Raw genomic sequence first — 17,727 nt, forward strand, 5'->3', positions numbered from 1 at the left:
ATAAACCCCGAGCAAACCGTTCTGGTGGTTTCTTCATCCACAGCAAATCTGAACTAGTTTCCATCCAGCTCCCAAGTCCTCTAGCCATGATAGAGAAGGTCAAAGACTTGGGCAATGGGGAATGCCTGCAAAGTGCTGCTGCGATCTGGGGGCTGCAACACCTCCTACAACGGCTCTGCTGAGTGCTTAAACATCCCTTCCAGAAGTTCAACCACAAAGAGAAAAGCAAGGAGGATCAAGTTAAGGAGACTGCCATTGTATGAGTCTTCTCTTCCTCTTCATAGCAAAGCTAGTGAAAGGTACCACCAATGTGTGCTGGCACACTACGGTCCTAGGCATCCAGTAGCAACAAATAAGTAACAGTCCAGGGAAAAGGGAAGACGCTAGAATTGCTTTTAGTATAAGTATAGTGTTCAATGGATTTGCCATTTCAAGTACCTGCTGATTGAAGATATTCATATACCCACAGAACCCAGAACAAATCTTACATATATATATTAAAAAAAAAAAAAAAGAGCTGCTTGAGCAGAAGCGAAACTCTTTTATGATTAGGTTTGCCCTACTCAATGGGACACACCTTGGCTAACTGCAAAGAACAATATAAAATCAAATTTTCATTTGCAATAAACACAAACGCAGCCATACTTTAGACAGCAGGGAAAAGAAATAAGTGTGTACAACTCAGAGCAACATTTTGATGTCAGGCTTCCAGCGACAGGACAAACATTTGGAAATGCATCTGCAGTTCACAGAATGAGAGGCAATCTATACCCTTATACTGGCAAGTTTTGAATAAATTCTGAAACCTCCATTAAGCTGAAAGTTAACATATGCAAAACATAGTTGCTGAGTGAATTATGATCCTGTTTCTAAGTGGTGGACTGGGATATTTCAGTCTTTCACATCTGTGGAGGCCTTAAAAATACTTGGGAAGACTCTTGCTTGAAGCCTGATTTCTGATGACACACAAAATGGGTAGCTTTGAAGATAGATTTGCTCCGTCCGTGACACTTGACAGCGTAAGGTGCCATTTGCATCCCACCCCATCAAGCCCATGAGCTGCCCAGCGAGAAACAGAAAGCAAGCCAAGGTGCCGCTTACCGGGAGGTGGGTGAACACAGCAAACGTGCTGCGTAGGAAGCCGATGAGATCTACCAGGTACTCGCTGGCTTTGCTGCTGGGTTCCATGGTCATCCAGTCGTAATCTGCCAGCTGCAGGAACTGGTCTATCTTCTGATTCAGATTAGTATAAATCTCTTCCTCTGCAGCATGGCGAGCATCCTAGGAAACAAGACAACATCATGTAGAGTTTCAGTAGTGCAGGACTGAATATATGTTACGCAAATCACAGGACACAGGACTGACTCAGTCCTTACCCTTAAGGTAGCTCAAGGCAAGATCTCCACCTTGGAGATATTCAAAAGCCATCGGGATAGGGTCCTGGGCAATGTGCTCTAGGTGACCCTGCTTGAGCAAGGGGGTTGGACTAGGTGACCTCCAGAGGTCCCTTCCAACCTCAACCATTCCGGGATTCTGTGAAGGTGCTCCTAGACAACTACGGGTTTATCACAGCCCTCATGCTAGCTCAAGCTGCAGGATGCATGCTGCCAGGTCAGAGGTGGGCATGGGCATGGTTGGCCTGACCAGGCAGGACCCGGAGATCAGGAGGACAAATCTAGTGTGGAAAGCGAGAGACCGGGAGGGGAACCTCCTGTACAGAGAATGGCTGAGAACCACCAAAGTGTGGTGGAGACCGGGCGCAGGCCCCAGGCTACAGAGCTCTTCGCTGAACAAGGCTATTCGCAGCTCTCCCCATCACAGATGTTGGGCTAGGCAGAGGGTCTCTGCTTTATATCTGCGTTTTGCCCTTTATTTCCTGCTCTCCTGGATGAAGAGGAGACCAGAACTCACTGAATTATTCCCAGAGTGCTCCTCTAGCCGTGGGGCAAACCTCACCTAACCAACTCCCTACCGTCGCCGGAATCTTTGGCACTTCTCCTATCTTCTGCCCTCTGGCTACAGGACACAATTCAGACACTCCAAAATTGGCCCAATTATAATCTTAAGACTTTATTATATAGAGTATTTGGGGGGACACTCCTGGGTTATGACTGAAAGACAGCCAGACTGGGAAGTCTAGCAGTTTCTTCCAGCCCTGATTTTTAGGCAATAATACTAAAAGGAGTGAAAAGATAAAGGAAAGTAAGTTCTGAAAGCCTGTTTTCCTAGCTGTCTGTGAGAAACGAGAGAACTTGCATTCACGAGCAGACGTACACAATTCCATACAGAGCTCAAATGGCAAAATGATAAAATTAATTAAAAAAAAAAAAAGCAGGCCTTTGTTTAAAAGCTGCTTAAGCCTTTAGATAACGAGCACTGCAGCCACAGCCTGTAAATTAGGACTACCGAGGCTCACAGAGGTTACGGGTACAGCTGCTCTGAAGGAGCGAAAAGCTAGTCTGCTGGTGTATGCTTCTCACGGTATGACGAAATTACCGATCAGCTCAGCTCAGCTCCCTGCCTACACACGCGCACACACACTTTGCAAACAGATCCTCTCCAAAAGGGTATCTACAGCGGCTCCCTGGAGGTCATATTTACTAGCTCTCTCACCTTGAAAGTCGTGGTCCCATAGAGCTTCGTAGTGTGCACAGTTTCTGGAAGTACATTAGTGATATTGGTTATGAATTCCTCTAGGAACTTGCAGGATTTCTCCAAATGGGTCGTGTTAATAATAATCTGTACAAGCTGCAAAAGGCAAAAAAAATGTAGTCAAACATTGTTTGTGTTCCTGAAGCCAGGGCCATGCCAGATTAAGGGATGCCAATTCATAAGATCTTCTGTCATGAAAAGTTGACACTGTGCAAACATACTATGCTCTGCTACACACTAAGAAAGGCTGTCCTCCTTTAGCAACATAAGAAACCGAAATAAAAGATAACATTTTGGGGAAAGCATTTCCCATGACAGCCACTAATACCACAAAAGATTTTCTTTAGATGAGTTTCCTATATTCAGCTGTCAATCAGTGTCCTTTTTCAGTACAGTTCAAATACAACAGGCTTACAGGAAAAATGCCATGTCAAATCGCGAGTACTCTGTCTGCTAATGAACCCTAAATAACCTGTATCTTGAGTGACACCGAACAACATCGCACTAAGGCATTTAACAAAGAAACCACAAAGTAGCTTGGTGGCAATTACAAAGTGGTTTTACTTTTCTAAGGGTGGTGCGAGGTGAACAGCAGATCTCACCCGGATATCTTTCAGGTTATCATACCCACCATTATCTGCAATTTTCTTAATGCTGTCTTCTCAACTTCCTTCACACGACACTATTTTGGGACATTAAAGGTAACTACAGTGTAAAAGGCTCCACTGAAGTCAATCAGCACAAACATTTCCAGTCCAGTGCAAAACAATCAAGGCTTCCACGCTAGGATCACTGAACTGGAAGCCAAATACATCATTAACTCCTCAAGCAGATACCTTTTTCCCCATGCAGACTGCTGTGAATATTTCAAGGTGTAATATAAGCTATAGCAAAACCATTCCAAATAATTTCTAGCTCAGTTATCATGCCAAAACAGGTCTCTTACGATCACAAAAGGTATTAATTTCAATGCTCCAGAGTGACACAACTTAATTGCTGAGCGAGGGTACGGCGGTCTGTAACACCTCGTTTAAAGAAATGACTTTGAAGCACTCAGAAATCATTTGCTTCTGAATTAGATGGAAACTGCCAATTCCTACGCAGCCAGAACATTGTTTCTTTTCTCCTTTTGCCCATTCGATCCTTTTATGTTTAAGCACCTATCTGAGTGTAGCAGTCATATAAATATCGAAGTAAAGCTACAAAGATTACAGAGCCCAACTCTTGTTAGTGCCAGATGACATAAGTAGGGGAAATGGCCACAGACTGGGAGGTTCGGTTTGGACATTAGGAACAAAAAAAAAAAGTCATTAGGAAGGTAGTGCAGCACTGAAATAGTTTGCCCAGAGAAGCTATGGGATATATATTTTGGAGAAATTAAAAGCCAGCTAGAGAAAGCCATGGCTGACCTGATCTAGAGTTAGAAATAATCCTATTTCCAGTAGGTGGTTGGACCAGAGACTTCCAGAGGTCCCTTGCTGCCAACTCTTCTGCTATTCCAGTCAGTGGGTTTTTTTGTTGTTGTTAAGTTAAATTATGATTTGAACTCCTTTTGTTTTGCACTTGGTCTCTGAGAAGTATTACACAGGTAACTAAGAGGGTTTCTCATTTCAGAATTCCTTGGATTAATTCTGTTCCTGATTTTTGCCTTCAGATAAGTGGTCACTTGTTGGTCTTTCCTGATCCTGTACAACGCTTTGCTAGTCTAGCGAGCAAGGCTTATATAAAACCAGATGCTGCTTAAATTGGGTAGCCAATTCCTGCTGGCAGTAGGAAGACCAAAATGTCACAGAAGACAAATTGCTTCCACCTTATACCAGGGTCTCCACTGAGCAGGAACATCTGAAGGAAAGACAGTGGGAAATCAACAGTAAGATCACTGCAGCTTCATCGTCATCTAATGGCCAGCAGCAGCAGCAAACTCACCCATGGGGGTCGAAAGCGTGTTCTCTCCCAGCAGGTGTCTTGCTGTCCCCTCCATGAAGAACCTTTTCCTCTTCCTTGACAGGGAATCCACAGAAGCTATTTGTCTTCACTGGACTGATAGAAAATTCCTCAACAAGCACACCTTGACTGGCTTTTGTCTGGATTGATCAGGCATCAACAGGTAGCAGCTTCCTGGTCTAGTTCATCAGCTAGCCCTGACATCAGGGTTGCGATATATTTTCCATAGTTTCAACTTACTTAAATGTTAGATATTGCCAACTGTGCGACATTCCTCCTAAACCTCTTTTCCAATCATCACAACTTAAAGGTCAAGATCAGCTCAAACTTGAAGGCACAAATTGAAACACAGCAAATTCCACTTGAACATAAGAAAACACTTCTTCACTGTGAAGATAGCTGAACGCTAGAACAGATTGCCCAGAGAGATCATGGAGTCTCCATCCTTGGAGATATTCAAACCCCGATCGGGCACAGTGCTGGGCAGCCTGCTCTAGGTGACCCTGCTTGAGCAGGGGAGTTGGACCAGATGATCTCCAGAGGTCCCTGCCAACCCCAACTAGTCTGTGATTCTGTAAGCATTTTGGTTCTCTTCCACCACTTGTCATGAGCTGTCCTGCTCTCTCTGGCTCCTTCACGTTCTGATCTTCTCTTGAATTTGGACGGCGGGGGAAGGAGAGCCTTGTTGGGGTCTCCAAATGAAACAAAATAGTAGCTTCCTTCCCCTCCCTTTTGTTGCGAGAGGTCATTCAAAATGTGGAGATGACAATTTGCTGCTGAGATGGAAGTTCTTCGCCGCACTGAAATTTATTTCTTCCATAGCAAGAGTCCTGCTTTCTATAATTTTTTTTAATCCCTTGAGAACAATCCCTGATGGCTAATTCCAAGCCACCAGGTATAAACCTGGAGGTTTCAGTGCAGATGCTGCGTCTAGTGTTACGTAATTACGAATTCACAGACTAGACAGTGGTCTTGGTATCTTTACCAGCACACGCCCCTGCACCCTGCCTGATCTTCCTTCCTTCCCAGTTAAGCAAACAAACACTCAGGGCGAGATATCTCAATGGCTCAAGGTCAGAAATCCACTTTCCCTTTGTTTTTTCCCCTCTTTGGATGGGCCGCTGCAGACAAGCAGGACAAACACTGGAATTATTTGGAGCAGACTTGGGAGCAACTTCCAATGTCCACTGCTCAGAGGCAGCCCAAAATGACAGCAATGAAAAGTGGATTAAAGAGGATAACAGACCGGTAAGGTTGGTACCTTGTCCACTGCTTGGAGGAAGATATTGGAGTGCCCAGAAGAGGATAGCGTTGCCTTCTGTGAGAAGTTAAATATTTCTCTGAGAAGTGACATTTATGCAAGATACTTAATGCCTTTGGAATCCCTTTTGACAACAGGACTATGCTTGCATATGATCTAGGACTCCTCAGCGTGTCCTCTAATCCTTGTGCTCCATGCAGTCACATCAAATTTTATTTATTTTATTTTTTTTAAGAGGGAAGTTTTTGAGAAACTCGGAGGAAGAAATGCTGTGCGCTTTCATTTGGATGCGCAGGTCACTGGTTATGCAAAAAAGGAAAAAGGCAGGAGGGAAGTAACATGCACAAACTATTTTTTTCTTCAATCCAATTAGAAAAAGAATGAAGACAGAGACAATATAACACGGGGAGAAATCACCCACACATTAGTTGTATCTTGGTATGTGGTGAGGACGAGAGGGAGCAGGGGATAGTGTTGCATTCCTTTTTCTGGAAGAAGGCTCGGGAGAAGGAGGAATTTGCCCCCAAGGAGATGCCAGACAGTAAGATAAAGGTCTGAGGAAACGTCGTGTGTCAATACACACCACCGCAACCGCGCTAAACTCCAAAACACACCTGCACTGGGTATTTGCAGTGTCCACAGAGCACTACAGGTTTAGGTAATTACATCTTCACAACTGCAATTGTATTAATAAATGCTCATTTAATAGCAGCGCACAGAGGCCCCAGCAAGGCATCCAAACTGCCTTAGGAGTCGCAAATGCTCCCGAATAGTCATGATTTACATGCATTTTGTTTACCAGAAATCTAAGTTTGTGCACAGAAAAATACTGATCTCAAAACCCAAATACTGACATAGAGCTTTTGCTGAAACCACCATGAACATCATCTTCGGACAGGACCATTCTCCCACATCCTCCAATCCTCTTTAAACTCCCACTTTTCTCTTCTCCAGCACAAAACCACTTCGACACTCCCTGATGTCCTCCTACCTGCCACTTTATTTCTGACACATAATGCATGGAAAATTCAGAAGTAGGGGAAATCCTAACAGCAGCTGCCAAAAAGCTTCCTCTTTCCCCGAGCGCAAGGCGTTTCTTGCTTCGTACGGGAACGCTGTGCAGTTCCCTTACTGCTTTCAAGCCAAGTATTTTATAACACGCTCCGGACTAACATCTTTAAAAGGTGTTGCAATGAGCTCCACGGGACCAAATTTTGCCCTGACCGGGCAATCGTTCCACGCGCGGCCAAGCCTTACCTCCGTCAGCCCTACGTTCTTCCTCTTAATGACGTTCTGTAAACAGTTGCTCAGCGTTCGGGTCAGCAGCAGATTTGTCGATTTTCTGATCATGTCATCGACTTCGGTGGAGCTGAAAGGAGAATTGAAGAAGAGATTTGCAAAACGCTTCATCCCAAAGAGGAAAAAGAAAAACTGCCTGAAGCACCCCGCAACCTGGTCCACCTTCTACACACCCCAGTTTGTGCCTGGTCGTGTGCCCCGCATCCAGGCACCAACACGCTAGTGCAATTTCCACCTTTCCACGCACGCTTAAGTTTCGCTGATTGTGAATGCGCAATGCAAGGGATCGTATACCTGCCTTGAAAAAGGAATAAAAAAAATTCCCCCCTGCAAAAAAAAAAACCTGATCCGCACGTTGCTTTACTAAACCAGACCTGGAAACTCTCGTAGCGTGTAAATGGCCATTGCCAGAGAGTTGCAACTTCAGTATCGCTGAAGTTTGGGGGTTTGGTTTTCTTCTTTTTGATGTTTGCATAGACAAAGGCTACTCAAGGGAGCCGGTCTTTGCAAAGCGACTTGAGCACCGCCGGGACGCTGCCTTGCACACGCACACACACGCCAGCAAGGTGCAACCTCCCCTTTGGGCAGGAGGTTCTGGAAAGCAACCCGCACGCAGACTCCCTCGCTCTGTCGTTGGCACTGCATTAGGACTGACACGACAGGTTCATCTCCGTGAGCCCCGCGACAGGCAGCTGCGGGCCGAGACAGCTTTACACCGGAAGACTCCGAAACATTAGTAACTTGAAGCGGGAAGCTCAGTTTGGTGCATGAACCAGCCGGACGCTCGGGAAGCTGACGGGGCCAGCAAGACTGCGTCTTCTCGCTGTCCCCGAGTGAAGCCACGCTCCCGTTTCGGCAAGGCCGGGGACACCGTGTCTCGCTGCAGCTTTCCCAAGGAAAAGCCCAGCTGTGTGAGTCCCCGTACGCCCAGCGGCTGCTCCCCGCACTCTGTTCCCCAGCGGGTTTCTCCGTTATTTCCTTTTCCTTGATCTCCTCCGAGCTGCAGTCCTGCCAAGGGCTGGCCACCGGCTCTTCCCGGCTGAGCGCAAGCCAAGGTGGGCCAGTGTCGTGGCAGGATCTAGCTCCCCGTAATTGCAATTCAATGTCAGCGGCCAAAGCCTTCATGCGGGTCTCTCCTAGATGATCATCACGGCTCCCCGTGAGCTTGCCTTGCTCCTGCTTGGCAGAGAACAGCACCCTTCAGCAGGGACAACCAGGGTAGCCCGTTCCTCGTCTCGGATGGATGTCTCAGCTCCTTCACTTTGATTTCCAAATCCCGCCGAAGCTGCGGCTGGACCAGAAGCGCCTTCCTCCAGCACCCTGGACGTTCACGCTCTTGGCTTTGGTTGCACATTGGGTAACAGGGTCTGAGTCCCACCCCAGCCGCAAGGACCCGCGGCGTCTGCCCAGGGGTGTTTGGACACTGAGCAAGGGGGAAAACGGGAGCGCTCCCGTCTGGTTTGAGCAGGTGCCGCACTGAGATTCCCCAAATCCTCTTCATTTCAACAGAAAAGGTGAATCAGGGCAGGAAGGGGAGCGATGGACGTTAGCCGTTGCCTTGCCCAGGGCCAGCTGCAGCGAGTAGCTGGAGCAGTCAGTCTTAGGGCACAGACTCTTGACCGTGAAAGCAGAGGTTGGATCTTAGTTCTCAGTACACTAAAACAAAACCAATTTTTACCTGACTTCACAATATTTTTCATGCGAGCTGCTCACCTTACATGTCTTAAGTCAACTTAATCACCAACATCATTACCGGGTTTTGGTCTGCAATCTCAGACCGCTAGTAACACAACGCCAGTAATGGTCGCTGTCAAAGAAACAACATCTATCGGGCTGTCTCCAAACGGCTGATTTAGGTGTACGAGCCCCTGATTATTATTATTAATTTAAAAAAAAAAAAAAAAAACTTTATGCACCCATGGGATTTGCAGCACTTTAAGAATTGCGTACCAAATGCTTTCAGGCTTGGTGCTTTGTTTGAAAAATCAAAGTCCTCATAGATTAGAGTTGACATCTCATACTTCCACCAACTGTTTTCCAAAGATATCGCCTATCTTTAAAACGGGAAGTTCTACCGGAACTGGGGGAAGTTTTCCAGCCAGTGGATGCTTTTAAAGACACCTCCTCGATGAGGTAGCATAGAAGCTTTTTTTCCAACAGAGAAATGCTTAAAATATAAAGAAGGTTTTCTTTCTCTTAATCAAATTAATAGAGCCACACCAAAAAACTTGCAACCCTTACAAATGCGCTGCAAGCCACAACCTTTCTTTAAATACTTAAAGAGCAAAGCGTCTTTCAGAAGCATATCCACACGAAGGAGAACATTTCAGCGCAGCAAATGCAAGGAACCAGTTCAGAATAATAATTTCAAAAAAAATTACGAGCTGCGCTTTCTGCCATCGGCTCTGTTCCTCAGGAAAAGACCGCCGAGCATTTAAGAGAACTGTCTGCGTTAATGACAGCCGTGTCCCATATCCCGTAGCAGCAGTCGTGACCTTCAGGCCTCCTGTGAGTGACAGGCTGACCCCGAGCTCTCCAGGGTGCAAGGTAAATGACAACCAAAGAAGCAAAGGAAAGAGAAGAGAAAAGAAAACTTGCTGCCGGCTTTGTAGCCAAGCTGCCTAATAAAAACTAATTCAAACTGTCAGGGTGAAATGAAGAAAGTGTCAACAGGGGTTTTCAGAGAAATATTCCAAATGTTTGGCTAGAAAACCCAACAGCTCAGCTCCCTGCCCCCAGCCGCCCCTCAAAAAGGGCTGGAAAATCCAATGTCGAAAGGAATTTTAATAACTTGTCCCGGGAGACCCCTGAGGAGGGACCCAAGGGAACACTTTTCTTCCACTCCCTGACAAACCTAATCATCCCCGTAATGGTGAAGAGCGCAAAACTCGCAAGGGAAGTGCCAACGGAGGAGTTGGGTGACACTAACATCCGCGTGAAATAGGACCATTCTGCTGCCCTTCGAAACCAAGGCATTTAATGGTGACCTACAGGTTAAGAGCCTTGGGACCCACCAAAGGGAACAACCTGCCACCAGTGAACGGGTGAGATTAAACTCAGGGACTGATGGTGAGAAATGTCCTCTGCTTGAGCACCAACCAGCACGAGCACTGGGGCAATATCCAGCTTCAGGCTGTGCATTAAGCTGCCAAGGAAGGTGGAAGCCCTCCTACAGCCCCACCGCTTGCTAGCAAGGTGCTGCAAGCGCTCGGAAGGGGAGAAGGATCCCTCCTTAACGTAAAATGTCATCGTTAGTTTATACGTTTCTACCACGTTGAGCACATCACCGGGTGTAAACAGAAAAACACACAAACACTGGTGAAAACAGCATCTAGGTACCTCAGGATGGAGCAAGATAAACATAGGGAGTATTTTGGAAACCTCAAAAAATATATATATATACAACAACTATATATTCTCATGGGAAGGAAAAAACACACAGAAGCCAAAGCTTATTAATACACAGAGCACACAAACTTCTGGAGTCCCCAAACTGGCAGAAGCCTTGTTCTGCTTTTATCTGCACTCCGAACTCGGGGCCCGTGCCACTAACGAGCGTTAGCGTGCTCAGCACCAGTTAGAGCAGAGGACTAGATGATACCCACCTAGCTCCAATCACACTCTGAAATCAGAAGCAAAACCCCACCAACTCCTGCTGGACTTCAGTGCAGGAGCTCACGCAATCCCTAATCCACAGAGGAGAAGGCACCTGGCCACGTTCCTGGACAACACGGGCAAATAGCTTCTTCCTGCTACAGAATAGCAGGTGGGGCTGCTGCACTACCCAAACCAGGGGAATCTCATGTCATTCATTAGGAAAAATCTCCTTTAGAAATAGAGGTTTCTGATTTGAAGCTGTGGAGGTCTTGGCTTGTCCCCCGTACCGCTGCATCTACCCGAGCAGGTTCCTCCCAAGCACAGCGCTGCGTCCGGGTGTCTTCTCCAAAGCGAGGGGAAGAGTGGCCACGCGAGGGCAACCCAGGCAGACACTTCGCCCAACAGCAGCGGGGAGGACGAGCCCAGTGCCAGCACACTCAAGGGCCAGCTCAGGCAGCCCGGCAGCACAGGTTATACCAGGCACTGACCCAACGACAGAAGGACATCGCCGTCTTTCTCAGGACGGCCAGATTCATCTATGCAGTACGAGCGACTCCAAGACGTCTTGGAGGGAACAGCCTCCCGCTTTTTCTGCGGCTAGCACAGTATCGTGCCATGTGTCCTGCATGAGACAGGTATTTTGAAGACATGGCAAGCTCTTTTTATGCAAAAGGTGCCACTGCTCCAAGGAGAACATCACCTCCAGCCAGGAGAGGACACATCCAAGCAGCTGAACAGCATGAAGGCTTGAGGAAGGGAATTCACACTTATACTGAGATCTTTCAGTGCAGGCAGAGTTGCAGAGCTACTGTACTATAACCATTAGCACAATCCCCCCATACCTCAGGTGAAGGTCTTCCGAGAACTTCAGACAAGCATAGATGAATTCCTTAATCTGATTGTAAACTTTAGGCACAAACTCAGAGAAGGGGAACTTCTTTGGAAACGGTTGCTGTAAAATACAGGAGAGAACCGAAGTAAGTCGACGAGCAGATATTTAGGAGGGACACTCGCCTCTCACAGCCAGCCCTGAGTGACGACTGTTTCCAGCTACATGTTCCAAGCGGTCAAATTAATTCTAATATTTAGCTAAGTCCAGCAATGAAACAACAAGCCAGCATTTATTGTATATTACATAAACATTTCAGCCAAGTGAAAGACCAGATAATCACTTACAAATGGCCCAGTGGTGCATAAGGGATTTGGGCTGGAAGGGAACTTGCAGCTAGAAAGGAGCAGGCAGAAGAACGCTATTTCTCATCCCCACTCCCTTACCCTTATTAAAACAAACAAAAAACAACAAAAAAGACCCCACCCACCACTGGAGAACTCCTTCACTTTTATTTCCCACCGTGCACAAGGCATTTTGCTTGGTCACCTCCCACGGTTAATGCTCAAGGTGAGCGCTAGCTTACGGCGCCCAAATCCAAGAGGAAACAGATGTCCCGTCACTCGAACCCAGTTTGAGGAGCCACAGCACAGACACGGCTGGAAGGTGCAGCACATAAGACTGGGAAACTGAACACCCTGATGGAGTTTAAAAAAAAGTCTGCATCCTTCCCCCAAAAGTCTAAACACTTAACTTGGATCGAAAACCTCCCTTTCCTAATTAGGTTCACCAGGCCTGGAGCTCGCTGCCTGCCAGATGTGGAGTGCAAGGCCAAGCATGCTTTTAAGGGACATGGGCTAGGTCAAATTTGGCTACACTATTAGGTTTTGTAAGCACACGCTTTTACAAAAGCCAAGATATACCGTTTTGTTGGACTTTTTTTTTTTTTAATATGAGATATTAAAACAAATAAAGGTCAATAACATGGCTCATAAAATGGAAATAAAATACCAATGGAAGCAGATATTTCTAGTATCTCCCTCACATGCTGCGAATATTGCTGAGCTGTGATAGTACATTGTGATCCGAAAAGAAAATTGATGAGGTATTGAGATATATGCACTTTCCTCAACCATGCCAAGAGAAACGCAACACATGGAAAGTATATTTGTTCCTTTCTCTTGGGCTCTTCTTTTTTTTTTAGACACTTATTTTTAACAGTTCTCAATGCTAGTAGCAAAGGTGCATTAGGAGACAAGCTGCGCAGGTTGCCCCCTTTAAAGGTTACCTTTTCGAGTTCAGCATCCTGGAACGGGAACTGTCCGACTATTTTCTTATAAATCTCTTCACTTATTACTGGGATGGGACTGTAGTTATCTGAATCAAGTATATTTCTATAAGACAAAAAAGAAAAAAAAGAAAGACACAGCTACAGCAACCCTCCTTGCAAGCAGCAACATCACTATCAATACTTACTTCAACAGAAAAGCCAGTGTTCTGGGAAGAGAGACCAACCACAGTTCGACACATTTCTTACTGTTCAGTTGACCCAGCTCTTTAGCAATAGGCACCGGGTGAAGATTTGATCTGCAGCAGTGAATCCCACAGGCCTAAAACTTCTCCCCACGTTTGTGACTGCTGATACCGTCTTTGCTGTAGCCATACATGATGAGGTCTCCAAGCTCCCTGCCTTCAGTCTACATAAAACCCATGGCCACAGCTCAGTGGTGATTTCAATCCAGACTGGAGGTTCAACAGCAGTTGAAAGCCCAAGCGAGCTCCAGTCCTCTCTGCTACGACAAAGACGGACACTCTTCGAGCACCGACAAGCCTCCAGCACCTTGAGACAGCTGAATCCTCCCAGGATTTCCCAGGAGACCATCACAGGAGGAGCTGGTAGCTCCAGAGTAGACCATGAGACCCCAGATAACCTCGGGTGCCCCACCTGCGGGCAGCGGCTCAGCTTGCGGACATGCCCACTGCCGTGCTGAAAACGCTGCATGCAGCGCAGTGCAGGAATGAGGATGCAGCAACACTGCCGTGAAACAAGCTTTTTGCATCCGTCCACCTACCAACTGACGGAGGGGGATCCATAACGACAGCATAACCTTATCGCTCCACAATGTAAAAGGTTTGGCATACACTGATTTATTGCACGTTATGATCCTCACAACTGAATTTCAATGGGATTTCTCAGGTCCAAGGAGAGCCCACGCTAAGATTAACAGTGCCCAAAATCAGACACGAGCTTGCCACTAATCTCTCTTAAAAGGACAATTTTATTTACGGGCTAAAACTACTTTGTAAGGGAAGTCTTGGTAGGGCACAGGTTTGCTAAAAGAGCTTCTTACCTAAAAACTCCTGACCATTTCTTCAGCAGGGTTTCGCTATACTGGTCTCGGATTTCCAACAGCATGTCAAAGAGCTGGTTCACTGGGAAGCCGTATCCCTGCATTGGCGGGGAAAGAGAGCTACTCAGTTTGGATAAGAAAATGTCACCAGCGGGGAATTACATGATATTTTCTGCATTTAACAGGGAGGACGTGAGCAAATTCAACCCCTTATACAACCACGACTGTGTCCGGCATTGAGGACTCGCTGGCAGAGACTGGAGGTCGCGATTCGCAGAGGCAGGAGCGCCAAGCGGGACTAAAGGCTTTGGCACCGGGCGCGAGCGGGGCCGCACCAGCCGAGGTCAGTCGTTTAAACCTGTTGACGGACGTTTTCGGCGAGAGGCGCGAGCATTTAGCGAGATAAATGCCAGCTGCCGATGGTCACGTACCTGGAGTGTGTCTGCAAAGAGGACGATGAGGTTCTTCAAGTCCAACACCAGGCTTGGGTCAGAGCAGTAGGACTGCAAAGGAAGGGGAAATTAAAACATCTTTAAACTGCAAATCAGTCCTCCCATGTTATCACTCGTGCGGCAATGCATAGGCACGCAATACAGTCCCAGAGCTTTTATTGTAGAGCGTAAGCCGTAATGTAGTACGGGGCAAGGGAAGACATACAGATAAGGGTATCTCTCCTTGCAGCGCACCGTGATGAATAAGGAGTTCAGTTGCTCCAGAGATACCTGAAGTGTCTCTAAGATTACCCAGAAACGGCTGTTTTGCTTAGTTTCTTTTTTTTTTTTTTTTTACAAGGGGAGCGAGAAGAGATGAAGCAAATCAGCACGCAGTCGTACCCAAAAGACATCCTCGCTTCTCATGTAGTATTAGCACGCTGTGTCCGACGGCGATGAAGCGCTGCGGTGAGGCATCCCCAAGCCCCCTTCCTCCGATTAGCGTTGCTAATCGGAAGACTGAGGCCAAGGCAAACCATGCCGCACCCCCACATTTTAGCAACACTGTGGTCCGAGCTCCAACACAAATACTTAAGGCGGGTCAGGACACTGCTGGAAAGTCCAAAGACACCAGGGAGCCCAGCGAGAGCCACAGACCCGACCAGCGTTACCCACGCGCTCCGGGTGCTGCCGCTGCGCTAGCAGACAACCTTGCTGCGGTGAAATATGTGAAGTTTCAGACAGACTCTTACCAAATATAGACTCAATGATCATAAGCTGGAAAAGAAAACTGAGATTTAAAGCTCCCTGGAAACTCAAGGAGGAACGATTCCATCAATCAACGTGAATGACTCGAAGAGACACATTTTCCATTTCACTGTCCAAAAAAGAAAGTCAGAAAGAAAGATAATGCCCTAAAGCTATCAGAAGTGATAAAAGATGTCCCAGCCTACAGGCAAGGAAGAAAATCCAGGCACGAGAGCGCGGCTGGATGGAAAGAGGTGGAAGAGCCTCGCCAAGGCGACAGCCCCCACCAAAGAGCAACGCTAACACAGCGGGACGGGCAGCACAGGTCCCCATACGGGCTGGAGGTTGAATGGTGCACAGAGGTGATCATGATGGCCACAAAAATAGCGTTGAGAAATCGTGTAAAATGCCATAATTACCGGGAAAAAAAATCTTCTCCTGGAAGCCACTTCAGTTTGGCATCACTTAAAACAACTTGTCAAGACAACAAAGTTGGTAAAACTGAAAAATTCAGCATTTGTACACATTTGACTCTCATGGCTTGCACACTAGCAGAAAACCTCCAACTGGAGATAAAAACACGCCTAAAACCAGCTTTACAACACAACTGTTCAGCAACATAGCCAAGACATGTTAAACTAAGGTCAAGAGCGTGGAAATACGAAACTCCGGGTGGTCAGGAGGAAGCAGCATGTTGAGCCTCCATGCAGAAGTTTTAGGGTTTTCTCAGAATTGTGTTAAAAAATGCTGTTGGAAGTGCAAGAGAGCTGAAAAAGGCTCTTTTAATAGCATGGACATGTTAATGCTAATGTTAAAACTGTATTAGTCATACAGATTTGGAAAAAAAAAAATAATCGAGATTAAAAAACAGCTGGTGGGAGGCTGCTGCAAAGCAACGCACCCTAAACCGCACAACCCAGCGCGCTTCGCCGATGGGTCCTTCCAAAACCACCCACTGGGAACCAGAGCACACAAAACGGGAAGAGAACTGTACTCTTTTTTGTATTGGCTTTGCATTTTTTTGCTCAAGCAGAGAAATAGCAAAGCGAAAAGCAATTTTTAAAAAACTTCTTTCACTATTACAGAGGAAGAAATCTATTTACTGTCTTCTCAAGCATATACTCTTTGTAGTTTGACAGCATGCCATTCGTTGTCGTTAATTCTGAGAATATCAAAAAGGCTCATACTTCGGTGTTCCAAATACGGACGTTTTTCTCCCCAGTTTTACAGGACAAACTGACTCCCTCTGCTGGTGCAACTCCAAAGTGATCAACCAAGTTGCAGAAAATACCGAATCGCTATTTCGTTATTTCCAGTCCCCCCTCAAAAATGGAGAGTTTGGTAAAAGGAAACACAGTGCATTGAGAGTCAAGAAAGCTGAAGATACCTTCTGGAAAACAGCAGTATATCTTCACTTTATTGGGTTAAAAGCATAAGCAAAGAGGCAAAACAAAGACTACCACTGTAAAAACTTCAGCATGTCAAAGCATACTCAAGCAACAGCTGAACAATCCGCGGCTTTTACTTACTGAATGCGTTCTCAGTGCGGCAATCGTTTTGGATAAAGCCATCTCCCACAGCTCATCAATATAGGCTCTGTTTACCAAGCCCTGGGTCGTATGCAAGATGTGATCTTCAACTACAAAAAACCTAATGGGGAGGAGAAAACGGCACTGCTGTCAGAAGTTACAGGTTGCACGCGACGGACATGCAGAATTTGCCCCTGCGCAAATCTCCAGAGCAAGCTCAGATTTGCAGTACTACCCGCCCCACGTATAGCCAACGCTAAACATGTTTATTCACCTATTTTTAACATTGCAGTACCTTACACTAAGCTTCACTGTATTATATAAGCGAGCCAAAATATAGTTGTTCCTAGTAATGCAACTCCATATATGCACAAAGGCAGGATTTTCCCTCTTTAAATTCTCCACCCCATTATTTAGAAGAAAACCGCTGATTAAATCCTACTCCAGCCAGCAGCAATCGCATTACGACTGGTTCACTGCAGGGAAAATACTGCGGCATGCCTGGATGCACCGTCCGCTCGCAAACATTTAAAAGCAATCAGTTCACTCCAATCTCCAGTTAGCAAACGCACCGGTCAAAAAGAAACAAGTCTGTTTTAGGGAACAAGCGTCACACAATACTTTTTAAAATGGTAACGTGCAAAACCGAAGCTGTGTTTTGTCGGGAAAATCCAGGCGACGAGTGTAAAGCCGTGTTAGGCGGCCAGCGGCACACGCCGCGCCCAGGATTACAACTACACGTGGAAATTTAGCGGCAATCTGGGCTGAGAAATTTCAACGGCCAACCCTATCTTTTTTGGATTAGCGGTCTTAGATTCCCTCTGCTTAGATATCAGTCGGTTCGGGAAGATTCGTGTCAAATTAGACTGCAATAATAAGAAGCTCATGGGAATAGAGGCTGGATATTCACTTTAGAATCACCCCGTTTACCAGGAAGACTGTCGAAGAGTAGTTATCCAATATTAAAGAATAACTAAGCCAGAGGGGCTATTCACTGCATCACCGGAGCAAGTAGATGCACATAGTCCCTACAGCTTATTTACCCTCAAATTCTCGGAAACACACTTACTGGGTGCACAGGCTGGCG

The 17,727-nt window shown here is 46.4% G+C and overlaps 1 protein-coding gene across 15 annotated transcripts in view; it reads right to left on the reverse strand.

The window, feature by feature from the left end:
- The window catches only part of EXOC6B (exocyst complex component 6B), a 237,117-nt gene that overhangs the window by 96,566 nt on the left and 122,824 nt on the right, over positions 1 to 17,727 (reverse strand). For all 15 annotated transcript variants that reach the window (XR_003254712.1, XR_003254711.1, XM_026072704.1 and 12 more), the window contains exons 10-17: positions 16,641 to 16,761; positions 14,365 to 14,436; positions 13,934 to 14,031; positions 12,871 to 12,976; positions 11,596 to 11,705; positions 7,115 to 7,226; positions 2,614 to 2,748; positions 1,102 to 1,281 (exon numbers count right to left, since the gene is read on the reverse strand). Coding sequence is in view for 13 of the 15 variants with exons in the window: in XM_026072704.1 (XP_025928489.1) it covers positions 1,102 to 1,281; positions 2,614 to 2,748; positions 7,115 to 7,226; positions 11,596 to 11,705; positions 12,871 to 12,976; positions 13,934 to 14,031; positions 14,365 to 14,436; positions 16,641 to 16,761 (934 nt within the window). In the remaining 2 variants the exon portion in view is untranslated. The remainder of the gene's footprint in view (positions 1 to 1,101; positions 1,282 to 2,613; positions 2,749 to 7,114; positions 7,227 to 11,595; positions 11,706 to 12,870; positions 12,977 to 13,933; positions 14,032 to 14,364; positions 14,437 to 16,640; positions 16,762 to 17,727) is intronic.

This window comes from Apteryx rowi, unplaced genomic scaffold, assembly GCF_003343035.1.
Source record: "Apteryx rowi isolate R43461 unplaced genomic scaffold, aptRow1 scaffold_35, whole genome shotgun sequence".
Taxonomy (NCBI): Eukaryota; Metazoa; Chordata; class Aves; order Apterygiformes; family Apterygidae; genus Apteryx; species Apteryx rowi.